At 39.2% G+C, this 14,931-nt stretch overlaps 2 protein-coding genes and 1 non-coding gene across 3 annotated transcripts; all 3 read right to left on the bottom strand.

The window, feature by feature from the left end:
• Window positions 1-8,603: 8,603 nt before the first annotated feature.
• On the bottom strand, window positions 8,604-8,676 carry trnav-aac (transfer RNA valine (anticodon AAC)). Its single transcript has one exon. It is a non-coding gene; the product is annotated as a tRNA-Val (tRNA).
• Window positions 8,677-9,306: 630 nt separating this feature from the next.
• LOC133649830 (histone H3-like) lies at window positions 9,307-9,759 on the bottom strand. Its single transcript, XM_062046505.1, has one exon. It carries the CDS (start codon window positions 9,731-9,733, stop codon window positions 9,323-9,325), a length of 411 nt encoding a protein of 136 aa, XP_061902489.1. The 5' UTR covers window positions 9,734-9,759; the 3' UTR covers window positions 9,307-9,322.
• Window positions 9,760-10,655: 896 nt separating this feature from the next.
• On the bottom strand, window positions 10,656-11,541 carry LOC133649831 (histone H1-like). Its single transcript, XM_062046506.1, has one exon. The coding sequence runs from the start codon at window positions 11,521-11,523 to the stop codon at window positions 10,918-10,920; it is 606 nt and encodes a 201-aa protein (XP_061902490.1). The 5' UTR covers window positions 11,524-11,541; the 3' UTR covers window positions 10,656-10,917.
• Window positions 11,542-14,931: the final 3,390 nt, after the last annotated feature.

Raw genomic sequence — 14,931 nt, forward strand, 5'->3', positions numbered from 1 at the left:
GGATCCCTCAAATGAGCTGTTCATTTTGTCGGCTTGTTACTTTGATTTCAATTTTAAATGCTTTGTTTTGTGTAAAAGTAAAACAAATCACTGTGGCAGTAATAAGATACAAGCTTTGTCAAAAGCCTCATTACAAGAAAACCAATATGAAATACTGAGCTTTCAACTTGGCTTGTTGTTGTTGTAAACATACCACGAGGTGGTGCTATCCCCACCACCAACAATTTCAGGAATGTTGAAACAGTTAGCATGTTTAAAGTGCCAAGTTATATGACTCTGAAGTGTATGGTTGCAATATTAGCCAAAAAGGTTGGTATGCTAACATTACCATGGTAGGGGATTAGGTTGAGACACCCTACCCCGGGGGTCTTAAACTCAACTTACCTTGGGAGGCCGCTGGAGGAAGAGTCTGGGTGGGGTTGGGTGCATCAGGTATTTCACATGAAAAGCTTTGTTGAGAAAATTGCAGTCTTCTCAAATGTCTTTATATTTGTTTTCTAACACAAAATTAGATGAACGATAAATAAAAAATTAAGAACTAACGAGAAAAAAGTAAATACATGTTTGATTCTGACACGTGACTTATTTCCAGAAGTGGAAAACAGTAGTGGTCAACCAAGCCAAGATGCCTGAGTATGCAGGGGGCCTATAGATCTTCCTGCAAAACACAGATATGAGTAAACAGTCCAACTATGCAATGTAATAGATCTCTATACATTATTTAAAAAAGATTTGTCGAGTGATATCAAGGGTTATGCGTCGGTGGGGTTCCCAGACTTATTGAACTATCTATATCGTCATTCTACAAAACAAATGAAACTTGGAAAAAGCATGGAGGTCTAAAACTTCTTTGTGTGTGGCTGGGTCAAGAGAAATTGGTATCAAGACTCTCCCGGTTAAATATGCATAGTTTTAGCTCAGGTAAGGTTGCATTTTATGATTTATGACTTTGCGTCTTGCGAGGACGTGTCAATGTAAACAAATCAGCAACAGACAACTCGACACCTCTGACTACATATCCATTTCACAAACTAACAATTACGGAATCATCACCATATTTGATTCAATCAATCAATCAATGTTTATTTATATAGCCCTAAATCACAAGTGTCTCAAAGGGCCGTACAAGCCACAACGACATCCTCGGTACAGAGCCCACATACGGGCAAGGAAAACTCACCCCAGTGGGACGTCAATGTGAATGACCATGAGAAACCTTGGAGAGGACCGCATATGTGGGTAACCCCCCCACCCCCCTCTAGGGGAGACCGAAAGCAATGGATGTCGAGTGGGTCTGACATAATATTGTGAAAGTCCAACACATCAGCGAAAGTCCATTCCATAGTGGGGCCAGCAGGAACCATCCAGAGCGGAGACGGGTCAGCAGCGTAGAGATGTCCCCATCCGATGGACAGGCTAGCGGTCCACCCCGGGTTGGGAGCAGAGTAGAAAAGAAAAGAAAAGAAAAGAAACGGCAGATCAACTGGTCTAAAAAGGGAGTCTATTTAAAGGCTAGAGTATACAAATGAGTTTTAAGATGAGACTTAAATGCTTCTACTGAGGTAGCATCTCTAACTTTTACCGGGAGGGCATTCCATAGTATTGGAGCCCGAATAGAAAACGTTCTATAGCCCGCAGACTTTTTTTGGGCTCTGGGAATCACTAATAAGCCGGAGTTCTTTGAACGCAGATTTCTTGCCGGGACATATGGTACAATACAATCGGCAAGATAGGCAGGAGCTTGACCGTGTAGTATTTTATACGTAAGTAGTAAAACCTTACAGTCGCATCTTAGGTGCACAGGAAGCCAGTGCAGGTGAGCCAGTATAGGCGTAATATGATCAAACTTTCTTGTTTTTGTCAAAAGTCTAGCAGCCGCATTTTGTACCATCTGTAATCTTTTAATGCTAGACATAGGGAGGCCCGAAAATAAAACGTTACATTAATCGAGACGAGATGTAACGAACGCATGGATAATGATCTCAGCATCGCTTGTGGACAAAATGGAACGAATTTTAGCGATATTACAGAGATGAAAGAAGGCCGTTTTAGTAACACTCTTAATGTGTGACTCAAACGAGAGAGTTGGGTCGAAGATAATACCCAGATTCTTTACCGAGTCGCCTTGTTTAATTGTTTGGTTGTCAAATGTTAAGGTGGTATTATTAAATGGATGTTGGTGTCTAGCAGGACCGATAATCAGCATTTCCGTTTTCTTAGCGTTGAGTTGCAAAAAGTTAGCGGACATCCATTGTTTAATTTCATTAAGACACGCCTTCAGCTGACTACAATCCGGCGTGTTGGTCAGCTTTAGGGGCATGTAGAGTTGAGTGTCATCAGCATAACAGTGAAAGCTAACACCGTATTTGCGTATGATGTCACCTAGCGGCAGCATGTAAATACTAAAGAGTGCAGGGCCAAGAACCGAACCCTGGGGAACTCTGCACGTTACCTTAACATAGTCCGAGGTCACATTGTTATGGGAGACACACTGCATCCTGTCAGTAAGATAAGAGTTAAACCAAGACAAGGCTAAGTCTGTCATCCCAATAAGCGTTTTGATACGCTCTAATAAAATATTATGATCAACAGTATCGAAAGCGGCGCTAAGATCAAGAAGCAGCAACATAGATGAAGCATCAGAATCCATCGTTAGCAATAGATCATTAGTCATTTTTGCGAGGGCTGTCTCCGTAGAGTGATTTGCCCTGAAACCGGATTGAAAAGGTTCACAGAGATTGTTAGACACTAAGTGTTCATTTAGCTGCTGTGCGACAATTTTTTCGAGGATTTTCGAGATAAACGGAAGGTGGGACACCGGCCGGTAGTTTACCAAGAGATCAGGATCGAGGTTAGGTCTTTTGAGGAGAGGATGAATAATTGATTTTTTGAATGCTAGGGGAACAGTACCAGTGGAAAGTGATACGTTTATAATATTTAACACTGATGGACCTAATAATACAAAAAGCTCCTTGATAAGTTTCCCAGGAATTGGGTCAAGTAAACATGTTGTTTGTTTTGTCCCATTTACACATTTTGACAATTCCTCCAATGTTATTTCATCAAAGAGAGAGAAACTATTTTGGAGGGCGGTGTCCGTTGTATATACAGTCGTATTTGTGTTAATAGAACCCAGTTGTAGCTGAGATGCATTGTCTTTAATCTCTTTTCTAATGACTTCAATTTTCTTATTAAAGAAATTCATAAAGTCATCTGCTGAGTGGGTGGAGCTACTGGGAGGAGTCCCTTGTTGGGTTAGCGATGCTACTGTACTAAACAAACATTTAGGATCATTTTTGTTGAGGCGGATGAGATTTGAGTAATATTTAGCTTTAGCTGAGGTAAGCATGCGTTTATAAGTTATTAAACTATCACACCATGCTTGATGGAAAACCTCAAGTTTACTCGCACGCCATTTGCGTTCCAGCTTTCTACATGATCATTTCTGGGCTTTAGTTTCTTCTGTAAACCATGGGGTACGCCTTTTAGGGGCCCTTTTTAGCTTTAGCGGTGCTACACTATCAATGGTGTCGCGCAGGGCGTCGTTAAAGTTGTTAGTGAGGTTATCAATAGAGCCCACATAATTTGGGAATGGTGCCATTACCGAAGGCAGTAGGTCAGTAAGAGTCGTCGTTGTGGCAGCATTAATGTTGCGGCTGCTATAGTAGTTATTATTATTATTATTAGTTTGTTGACAATGAGTCAGAGCTTCGAATTTTATAAGGTAATGATCGGACATTACTTTAGTGTACGGGAGTATCGTAACTTTAGAGGTGGTGACACCCCTGACAAGCACTAGATCTATCGTATTACCGTTGCGATGCGTGGGTTCATTTATTATTTGTGTAAGACCACAGCTATCAATTATAGTCTGGAGCGCCACGCATGGAGGGTCCGATGGGGTATTCATATGGATATTAAAGTCCCCCATTATGATTATATTGTCGTCGTGCGTCACTAGATCAGCAACAAACTCTGAGAATTCACTGATGAAGTCCGAATAGGGCCCAGGGGGGCGGTAGATAACAGCCAGGTGGAGAGGCAGCGGTGTGACAAACCTCATAGTGAGCACCTCAAACGAGTTATATTTATTATTTAGGTTAGGTGTAAAATTATAGTTTTCATTGTATATTAGTTCGACACCCCCTCCCCTTTTAAGAGGTTGGGCAACATGTGCATTGGTATAGTTAGGAGGAGACGCCTCATTTAGCGCAAAAAAATCGTCTGGTTTGAGCCAGGTCTCGGCAAAACCAACGACGTCAAGTTTGTTGTCTCTAATGACCTCATTAGCTAATAACGTTTTGGAAGATAATGATCTTATGTTTAAAAAGCCCATATTATAGGTAGTGGGCTGTTTTGAGGATTGTTTGTTGAAATTATCCGAAGTAGCAATATTAATAATGTTGCGTTTATTATGCGTAGTGCACTTTAAATAGTTTCAACCATATCTAGGAATTGATACGACGGGAATATTCAGATTGTTTGCTTGATGTTGCGATAAACTGAACGCATCATAGTTAGCTACCTCAGTACAATGTATGTCTGCCTCTGACACGGTCACAAAAGAAAAAACATTATGTGAGTTGTGTTTTATTCTAAGAGAATTGCTATGTGTGCAGGGATTATCCAGCCTGGCGCCGGCTAGTTCTAGTTTAAATGGCTTCTTACCCAGAGACTCCACGCTTCTTTGGTTAGCTTTTCCCTTTGTTGTTAGCCCCGCTCGGAATCCCCGCTCGGCATCCCCGCTCGGCATCCCCGCTTCTGCTTCCGCTCACACCGCTTACGTTGTCTCCATTGGCGGTCACCGCTAGCACTTGACTCCGCTGCTACAAAGGCCGCTCGATGTAGCCCGCGAAGTATTCCCATGCTAGCGAGGAGGTCCACCGTACATGCATCTTTCAGTCTATAACGACCCGATCCATCCACATCCAGAATTGTCTGTCGGTCGTATGTGATCACAGAGTGTTCACGCTTTAAGCCAGCCATGAAATTCACAGAAATGACGGGTGTTTTTTGCCAAATCGCTCTACACCCAAGAGCGTCTTCAAGCTGCTGCATAGCAATGCGCCGCCATCTTGCACTACCAAGATGATTGTTTTTTTGTTATCATATGTACTCTGACACATTCGTATACAAAATAAACAAGATGGGAGACCTAAAGGTACCATTCCTGACAAAGTATCATTGACTCTGACTTTCTGGTTTCTGTTTGTTAAAAATGAATAATAAAATAATATCAAGGTAATACTACAATTGTAAATACTAAACTAGTAAAGCATATTAAAAATAGATCAAACAAACCTTTAAAAAAAAGTGGTCACTGCAAACTCGTGCATGCTTCGACTCTGCTCCCATGTACTAGAGTGTGTGCCACTTTTGTCGTTGTCTTTCGTAAAATCTTGCACTCTTCCACCCTTGTTGATTACCTCTCGGGGGAACACTCGTTTATCCATTTCGCGATTTCAATGGTTCGTACAGCCGAAAATGATAGAATCATGAGGGCATTTTTCTTTGAGAAGAGCTAAATGGCGCCTAGTACCTATTGAGAACAGATGCTATGACCACCGCGCATATTCGATGAGCCGGATGTGACATCAAATGCTTTTCCTTACTAGGACTCAAGGTGATTCAAGAGGTCAGTGTTGAAATCCCCATCACTGTACAAGACCGGGAAACTAACTTTAAGAATTTTAGTATTCACAATATTCTCTTATCAACTGATGACACCAATCTCTCTTAATGGCCTCGCGATGGTGGCCATGTTCTCAGGGACTGTTATTGTCTTGGCCCCTGGATTCCAACCCACTCCTTTGTAAAGACTCACCCCCCACCATTGTAGGGACCCGGTTTGGCCCGAAACATGTTTTCCTGGCATTGACTACAAAAATAACAAAGAATTATTGATTGAGGCTCATTTCCTCTTGGCAAGCGCTACAGTGGCTGATTGTGATTTAGACCTGACCTCTGACGGTTCGATCGAAGAATGCAGGTAGGGTCTAACACTGTATACTCCCCAATGTTCGCCTGATTGTTGTTCTTGGCTGCCTGCTTAAACAACTTCCAGTCGGTGGTGTCAAAGCAGTCCTTGAATGCAGATGAGGCCCCCTGTAGCCACACACATATCTGCTTTTCAACCGGTTTGGTGAGTTTCCCCTACGGTCCGTGTGCTGTTTTTTAAGGAAAGGGTGAAGACTTGTATGCTCCTTTGTGTGTGGTGTATATTTATCAATAAGGTTGTGATGGAAATCTTTGTCTATGTCTGCGTCTGCTTACAGACCCATGTGTGGTGAGGAAGTGTTTTACATTGGGCTTTTTTTCAACCTGACATAAAAACTAAACGCTGTGTGGACAGGGCCTAAAAGTCAGTGTTGCGCACTGTAGAGCATATGTACAACTATGCAATGGAACCATCAAGTGGTGACATTCTAAGTTTTAGGTATGTTTTTTTTTGTCCTGTCCAGCTACTCAAGCAAATCATATTGTTAATGTAAATGGCCATATTTACTTTACAGAGAAGTGTAGGATACTTCTCTTGATGCCTTATTTTATATTTGAATTTATTAAATGGATTTATATTATTGTTAGGCACAGCCCGACCGGAGTGGGAGGATATAGAAAGAGAAAAAAAAAAGGAAGACAGAGGGGGAAATTGCAGGGACAAAAGGAGATAAGACAGAGAGACAACAACATCAGCAAATACGATATGTAAAAATATGATAGTAAAAGTGATAGCAAAGAAGCAGTTAGTGAAGTAAATATTAATAACACAGAAATGACAATGAACATTATTACACTACAAATGGAGCAATAAAAAGCCAATAAAAATAGCACTACCGAATAATAATAATTACCTCTATTATCAACAATACCATTTTTTCAAATGCAACAATACGTGTATGTATTGATAACTTGAATTACAAAAAAAAAAAGCAGATAAATGGAGGGGAAGAAAGAGAAGCAAACTGTATTAACCTTGTAGATTGTTATGGTAACACTAGGTTGAGCTTTGTCATTGTGCCGTGTTTTACCCAGTTTCCCCTGTGGGAACAACGTTAATATATGTTTGATGAAATGTGATTATATGCATGAGTGTATGTATGCATATGTGCTTGTATATGTACAGTATGTGTATATGTATGTATATGCATATACCGTGTGTGTATGTATGTACTGTATTTGTGTATGTATGTATGTGGGAGCATAGGTACCTATGTATTTGGGTAAGTACCAATGTGTGTGTGTATATGTATGAGTGAATGTACATATGTGTGTATATATGTATGAATAATTGTGTGTTTGTGAGTATGTATGTACACTATATTTGTCTCCCAGTGTGTGCCAAAGTATGGCCCCAGCCACCCCAACCCAAGACAGCAGGTGCGGTGCCCAGGGAACAAGGGACCACCGGCCACACGCAGTCAGGCAGGCCAGGGACAGGAACCCCAGAGCCGGGTACATTGTGCCGCCAGGCAGGGCCAGCAGCAGGCCATAGACAGACAGTTTGCCAAATAGCTTAACAACTTAAACATAGCAGTATACGATAGCGTTAGCCTGTTTCATTGTTTGTTAACATGGCGGAAATGTATGTCAATGATATTAATATGGTTTCCAAACTGTTTAAGTGTATTTTATTTGCGGACGACGCAGCCTTATTTTATCTACTACAAAATATTGAAGATATGTTAGAGGAAGTTGAAAACAAATGTATTAAAATTTAAATATGATTTGTTGTTAATAGATTGTTTTTAATACTGGTAAAACTAAATGTATGATTTTTTTGTAGTAGAGTTGAGATTTAAAGAACAAATGAGATCAAGTTTTAATATCCAAACAGTTAAACTTTAAAATGTAATGAATTGGTAGAGAAAATTATATCTTAGAAATCATGTACAAAGCACATGCAAAAATTATACCAAACAACATTCAAAAGAGATTTGTTAAAAGAGAAAATATTTATATTTAAAGGGAAGTGAAATCTTTAATAAATTGAGATTTAGAACAACGACAAGGTAAAGAAGAAATTTAGTCAAAGGTGTAATAAGTTGACTGAACAAACTGGACAATGGGACAAAACAAAGTGAATCTCTTTGTATTAAAGAAAATCAATCATGATGATAAGATATGATTTGGAGTAACGTTTTGTTCTCATGTTTATTTTGTTGCATGTCGTGAAATTGAAATATTGCCATAAGTGTTCTGAGTTACACAACAAATGTAACTGTGTGAATACGGGGCAGATATAAGTTTATACTTCTTCCTTCTCATTCATAATTTATTGTGAAGTTATGTTGATTGTTGTTCTTTGTTTTGACCTAGAATGAATAAATGAAATGAAAGCTAAAATGGGAAAAAGGTTAATTTTGTGCATTTTTCAAATGTCACCTGATGAATAAGCTGCTCAAAGCCATCTTATATGAAACAGTTGTGTGGCTGACTAGTTAACTAATGTACAAAAGGACAGTGTATCGCAAGTAGGAACACAAAGATGGCTGCCAATTATATTGTTCATCTCCTAAAGTCATTCAGTTACATTTCAATTAAATGTGAACACATTTATGTATTCAAACATCTCTGTTTACAGTAAGAGGGGCTAAAAAAAAAACTGTTTCCGCCCGGTCTCGAACCGGGGACCTTTCGCGTGTTAGGCGAACGTGATAACCACTACACTACGGAAACTGCAATACGATGTAGAATATACTTAATGTAGCATAACACGTTGGGACTAAGGAACTTTGGCCTGACTACTGTGACTGGCAACAACTTGGATCAATAATGTAGATTGACGCGATAAATTTTCCACACACACTTAGCATTTTTGTTGTTTTACATATTCTTCACCCACGCCTACGTATTTATATTCCTCCGCATGCTAATTTGTATGTGCTGCCGCTGACACAGGATTGGTTGTGATGTGTGCGGAGCAATTTTTAAATACCGTGACCACCGATACCAGATCTTTGAGCTTTGTTATTGGATCCGAAATCAAAATTTTGATACTTTTCATAAATTGGTTATTTGAGATTATGTATATTTTTGAATTGTAAATCATTGATAGGACAAGTGTTTGATGTGACGAAATAAATAAGATGCTGTGCACATTCAGTCAATTCTAAATTCATCGACAAAGCCAGGCTAATTAAATTGACCGTGGTTAAATATTTTGTCATTATGACTATTAAGATGTATTATAAGATCATAGCCAACAAAACAATAACACATAATTAATTGCTAAAGTGCTAAATTTGCATAAGAAGTGTAACTCTTTAACAGAGGAAATGAGTGGCTCTTAAAAGAGCCGTTGGTTTATTTGGTGTTCAGATGTTTAAGCCCTCTCTCCGCGGATACGGCGAGCCAGCTGGATGTCTTTGGGCATGATGGTGACTCTCTTGGCGTGGATAGCGCACAGGTTGGTGTCCTCAAACAGACCGACCAAGTACGCCTCGCTGGACTCCTGCAGAGCCATGATGGCTGAGCTCTGGAAACGCAAGTCGGTCTTGAAGTCCTGAGCGATCTCCCTGACCAGGCGCTGGAAGGGCAGTTTGCGGATGAGCAGCTCGGTGGACTTCTGGTAGCGACGGATCTCTCTCAGGGCCACAGTGCCGGGCCTGTAACGGTGAGGCTTTTTGACGCCGCCGGTAGCCGGGGCGCTTTTACGTGCAGCCTTGGTGGCGAGCTGCTTCCTGGGGGCTTTTCCTCCGGTGGACTTACGGGCGGTCTGCTTGGTTCTTGCCATGTTTAACTCGGACGAAGCGCTTGCAGGCTAAATGTAGGAGTGAATGTAAACGAGCGGCGAGTCGCAGCTTTATAGTTGCTCTGTGGAACGACAGCAACGCTGATTGGTCCAGAGGAAAAACGCGCGCGCTGCTACTGATGACCTATTGGAGGGCAGGGCTTTGAAATGAGCCAATCAAATTGTTGGAGGGAACATTTTGAAATGAGGGAACCAATCAAATTGCAACACCGGTGTTTTTGAAATCTCCGCCTTTCAAGAGTGAATTACAAACGTTCTTAATCTATTTATGATTGTTTTAGTATTCATTCATTATTCATTCATTATTTATTTATTTCTTCCGTCAATGGTCAACAAAATAAACAAACAGTTTTACATAAACAAACAGTTGTACATTCATAAACTGAAAACGTTGCAGTCCGAAATGGTTTAGGCTAAAGTAAATTATGAAATTTCCTTTTCACTACATATAGTGTAGTACCAATTATTCCCAAGTTTTCATTTACAAATAGCAAACATTTAAATAAGAAACGATTCAAACATGTTTAAATAAAATCTACACATATTTACTGCAATAATGAGAGCAACAAGTAGTATGGTTGCTTTCGATTCTGTTATGTTTTATGTTACACGAGTGTACCAAGAAAAAAAAAAATCCTAGTTTGTGAACCCGTTCTCAAACAATGTCAATAAAGACTATTCTGAGTCTTTCACCAGGCTATTGTTTAAGAAGTTATTTTAGCCATGTTTACCCACAAATACTTTATATTTCAGTGAATACAAAACGCCATCGACAGGCGTTTATTCAGCCAGTAACAGCTGGACCATGCATGTGGGCCTTACTAAGGACATTTGCCTTGAATTCAAAAAGACAATGTTTATATAACATAACATAGGATAGTATGGATGTGTAAGATAAGGTAATGTTGAATAATAAAATTCAATGACAGAATGTACTGTTATAGCGTAGTTCTAAGGGTTAAGTGACAAGCTAGGAGTAATGTGACAAATATGTATGTTTTAAGTGATTGTAATAGTTCTACTGCATGTACAACTTGATAAAGGGGATTTTGTTAAATATTTACTAAATGCTTGTGTCATAGCTGGGAAATGCTCTTAAGTGGAAGTTGTGGTGGCTCTTAAAAGAGCCTTTGTTTGAAGTGGTATGCAGTTTAAAGTCGGCACATTTACTTCTTGGCCCTTCTGGCCGTAGCCTTTTTGGGTGATCCTCTATTGGTTGGTGGCTTTCTCGCAGGTTTCTTGGCAACAGTTTTCTTGGCAGGAGATTTCTTAGCCGCAGGTTTCTTGGCCTTTTTGGGGCTCTTGGCCGGTGCCTTTGCCTTCTTCTTAGGGGTCGCGGCTTTCTTAGGCTTGGCAACTCTCTTCGCGGCTGTTGATTTCTTCGCGGCGGGTTTTTTAGCGGCAGATTTCTTGGCGACCTTCTTGACCACTTTCGTCTTGGTCTCGGCCGCCTTGGGCAGTTTGAAGGAGCCAGAAGCGCCATTACCCTTGACTTGGATCAAATCTCCATTCGTCACCAGTCTGCACACTGACGTGTTGACGCGCTTGTTGCTCTTGTCCAGATCGATCCCCATCGCTGCAATGGCTTTCTTGATGCTTGACATGGAGGTCCCTTTGCGGTCCCCGCTGTCTTTCACCGCCTTCAAGACCGCATCGGAGATGTTGGGAGAGCTTTTCTTCGCCTTGGAGGCCGCCGTCTTCTTCTTCGCGGGCTTGGCCTGGGCTTTGGACGGTCCGGCGGCGGCTGCTGCTGCTGGTGCTTCTTCTGCCATGTTTGCTGTCTGGAAGTGTCGTTGGAAACGAGTTTAACTCTAAGAGCGCAGGAGGCGGGACTTATAAGGCACATGAGAACCGTGGAGAGTCAACACCAGCGCCGCTCTGCTCTACGGAGGGAAATGTGGACTCACTTTTGTGTTTTCTCCCCCACGTTCCGTCCTCAAACTACGCGAAAAACCGACATCTCACACCGAACTTTTTGCACAACCGGCAAGAAAAACCCTTTACCTTCAGTTTAATATCAATTTTATCCGCCAAAACCTGCTAGTATTTTTACTACAGCTTTCAAACCTCTCTGGTAGTGCGTCATTTGGCGACATCCAGCGCTACTTTTACTCACCTTTCGTCCTTTAAAACATCTCAAATTGAGCTTTAATCGACGTGACAAAGTTTTTCTTGTAAGAAGAGACATTCGAGCTCATATTAAAACAAAACTTAACTCATGAACTGGATTTGTTTGTCTTTTTTTGGCTAAGATTGAGACGGAAGCAAACACAGAGTTTTTCCCACAGTGGCTCAGGGCGGTTACAGACAGTCGCTCCTGGATCAGCTGTAAAACATAATTAGTGTTTACTGATCATTTGGTTTAACATGAATGCATTTAAAATATGTATATATTCACATTCATATTTTATTAAACTGTTTTTGGGTGTGTTTGGGACTTGATTATAAAGTTACGTCTCACATTCATGTTATCTGATTATGTTCTCTCATCACGGCTTTTATCGATTAACTTCATCTTTTCAGCTAATTTGCTGCTTTTTTGTTCGAGTTTTTTTTTCTTACCTTTAACGGTAACTTATTCTTGTATGTAGTCCAACCAACTAAAGTATCATTGCATTATTAACTAGTAATGTTTCCCTACTCCAACATCAATTTTCACTCACTTGCCAAAGCAACAAATATTGTATGGTCTAAGTGAAGTGAATTATATTTATATAGCTTTTTTCTCTAGTGACTCAAAGCACTTTGCATAGTGAAACCCAATATCTAAGTTACATTTAAATCAGTGTGGGTGGCACTGGGAGCAAGTGGGTAAAGTGTCTTGACACAACGACAGTAACTAGGATGGCAGATGCGGGGATCGAACCTGGCACGGCCGCTCTACCAACTGAGCTATACACCTATATAATCCTACTAATTAACTTAACTGATTAGTATCATAGGCACTAAATTGAACAAATAAATTATTTTTAAACAGAACCTGTAGTTTTTGTCTAAACCTGCTAACTAATTAGTGGCAATCAAAGCAACTTGTTCTGATGGCATTTTTTTCTTGCCTCCAACACCAAAATGTACAAAATAGTATTTTGGGGATAGAGATTGTTTTGTTTTTGTGTTATCCTAATTTCTTCTTTCTTTATTTCACTTCTTCTAGAGCAGTGGTGTCAAACTTGTTTTCATTCAGGGCCACATCACAGTTATGGCTGCTTTGAAGGGGAACTACACTTTTTGGGGGGGAATTTTGCCCATTGTTCACAATCATTATGAAAGGCGTGAAGATGGATGGATTTATTTTTAATGCATTTTTTTAATGCATTGTCTGCTTACAATGGAGCCTCTGGGAGCCGTTCAACTCTGCCTATAGAGCACCTAAGAAACGGGCATGTTTATAATAACATTTAATATCTATGTATTTTGATCATTTTAAGCATACTTTTTTAGTTTGCATTAACTTCAATAACGCATCACAACGTATGCTTTTCTGGTATGAATACTTTTAGTCAGAAAATATAAAGTACTTTTTTGACGGGTATTATTTGTAGGTTTCACTTGCAGTTTAAAATGATGTGGCAAGCCAGATCTCGAGTTGACTTCCCAATTTGTATTTATATAAGAAAAAAATCAGCACGAATTGTGCATTCATTATTGTCGGTTAAAGTGTCTTATATAGTGTGCTTCTGAGTTAATGTTGAATTTATTATTTATTAATACCATTTTATTTTATTTTTCAGTATCAAATGGCTTAAGTCGGTCAAAAAATATTTATCAATTAAATTAGGATTTCATTTCAGGCAAATTGATATACTTTTAAATATTTTCCTCTACAGATTAAACACGATGTTAATAAAGTTATTCTTTGTTGTAAATTGACCTATATTTCTTTATTTTAATGTTATGCAGGGGTGTACTTATTACATTTTTATAGACAAATACTATTTACAGTTGCGGGGGGCAAAATTTTTATTTCTTCCTCGGGGGGCTGTAAAAAAAATAATTGAGAAGCGCTGAGATCAACATTTTCTGTCAATCACAACATTCTTCACTTTTGTGTTTATTAAAACTTTTGTATATATTATATACAAATATAATATAATATAATAATATAATATATCAGTATAAATTATATACTATATATATAATATGTAAATATTGTAAAATATGTTATTTTGCTACTATGGTACATTTTTAGTCTACTTTATATCTGCATTATCCTTTCCATCCTTACACTTTCCATCCTTTGTAACTGAGCTACTGTGTGGAATAATTTCCCTTGTGGATCAATAAAGTTTGTCTATGTCTAAGTCTAAGTCTAAACACACAAAAATCTATAATAATAATGTATTTTCTGAAAACTTTCAAAATTCCCACTTTGTTCTCATAACATCTTGTCACCTTTTATATTTGTATTATTTTAGGGTGGCTGTTATTCTCCTTCAAAATTAAATGTTTTCCCCAGCTAAATAGATTGCTTAGTTTTTGTGTTTTTTCCCCAAGTAGAGGTTGTCATCATCAAACATGTCAGTACCGAGTTTTTGCTTTCTTTTTCGATGAAGTAGAGGACTTTTCAAAAACATGTATTTACAAGAGGAAGTAACTCTTTATGGGTTTTGATGACGAAGTGAATGCACACATCCACAGGCAAGCACTGTGCCAAAGCGAATCCTCATCTACAGGCTTAAATCCTTTGAGGGAAATCTTTTTTTCCGTCTCAAATGACATTTGATGTCTTGAACAGGCTCACTTGCAACACTGCCTGTTTTCATTTCAGATTTATAACAAGATAAAAGCAGGTTTGACCTTTATGTGTGTGTGTGTGGGGGGGGGGGGTGTGATTGAGTTCCTTCCTCTTTGTCTCTGCTGAATAAATAAAGTGTTAGGATGAAAGTCCCTTTTAAAAGTTCATATGGTTCCTGAAACAGTGGAAAAGTTAGACAGAATTCATGTAACTTTTGATTAACTTGAAATTGATTTTGTAATTTTTATGGAATTCTACGGACCGATTGTATTTAGTACCCATCGCCAACCAAAACATAACTTTTTTCCTAAAAAAAAAAAAGCTTTTTCCCTGCCTCTGCCAAAGTACTCAAACTAACAAATTTTTTGGGAAATCAATAATTTAGATTTTGTCTAACAAATTAACTAGTAGCAATGCCAAAACATTTGTTTTCCTTCTCCTCTCT

This window comes from Entelurus aequoreus, linkage group LG05 (assembly GCF_033978785.1).
Source record: "Entelurus aequoreus isolate RoL-2023_Sb linkage group LG05, RoL_Eaeq_v1.1, whole genome shotgun sequence".
Lineage (NCBI taxonomy): Eukaryota > Metazoa > Chordata > Actinopteri > Syngnathiformes > Syngnathidae > Entelurus > Entelurus aequoreus.

What these genes read in the sequence shown, in the direction of transcription:
- LOC133649830 (XM_062046505.1), bottom strand. Translation starts at nt 9,733, where the DNA reads ATGGCAAGAACCAAGCAGACCGCCCGTAAGTCCACCGGAGGAAAAGCC.
- LOC133649831 (XM_062046506.1), bottom strand. Translation starts at nt 11,523, where the DNA reads ATGGCAGAAGAAGCACCAGCAGCAGCAGCCGCCGCCGGACCGTCCAAA.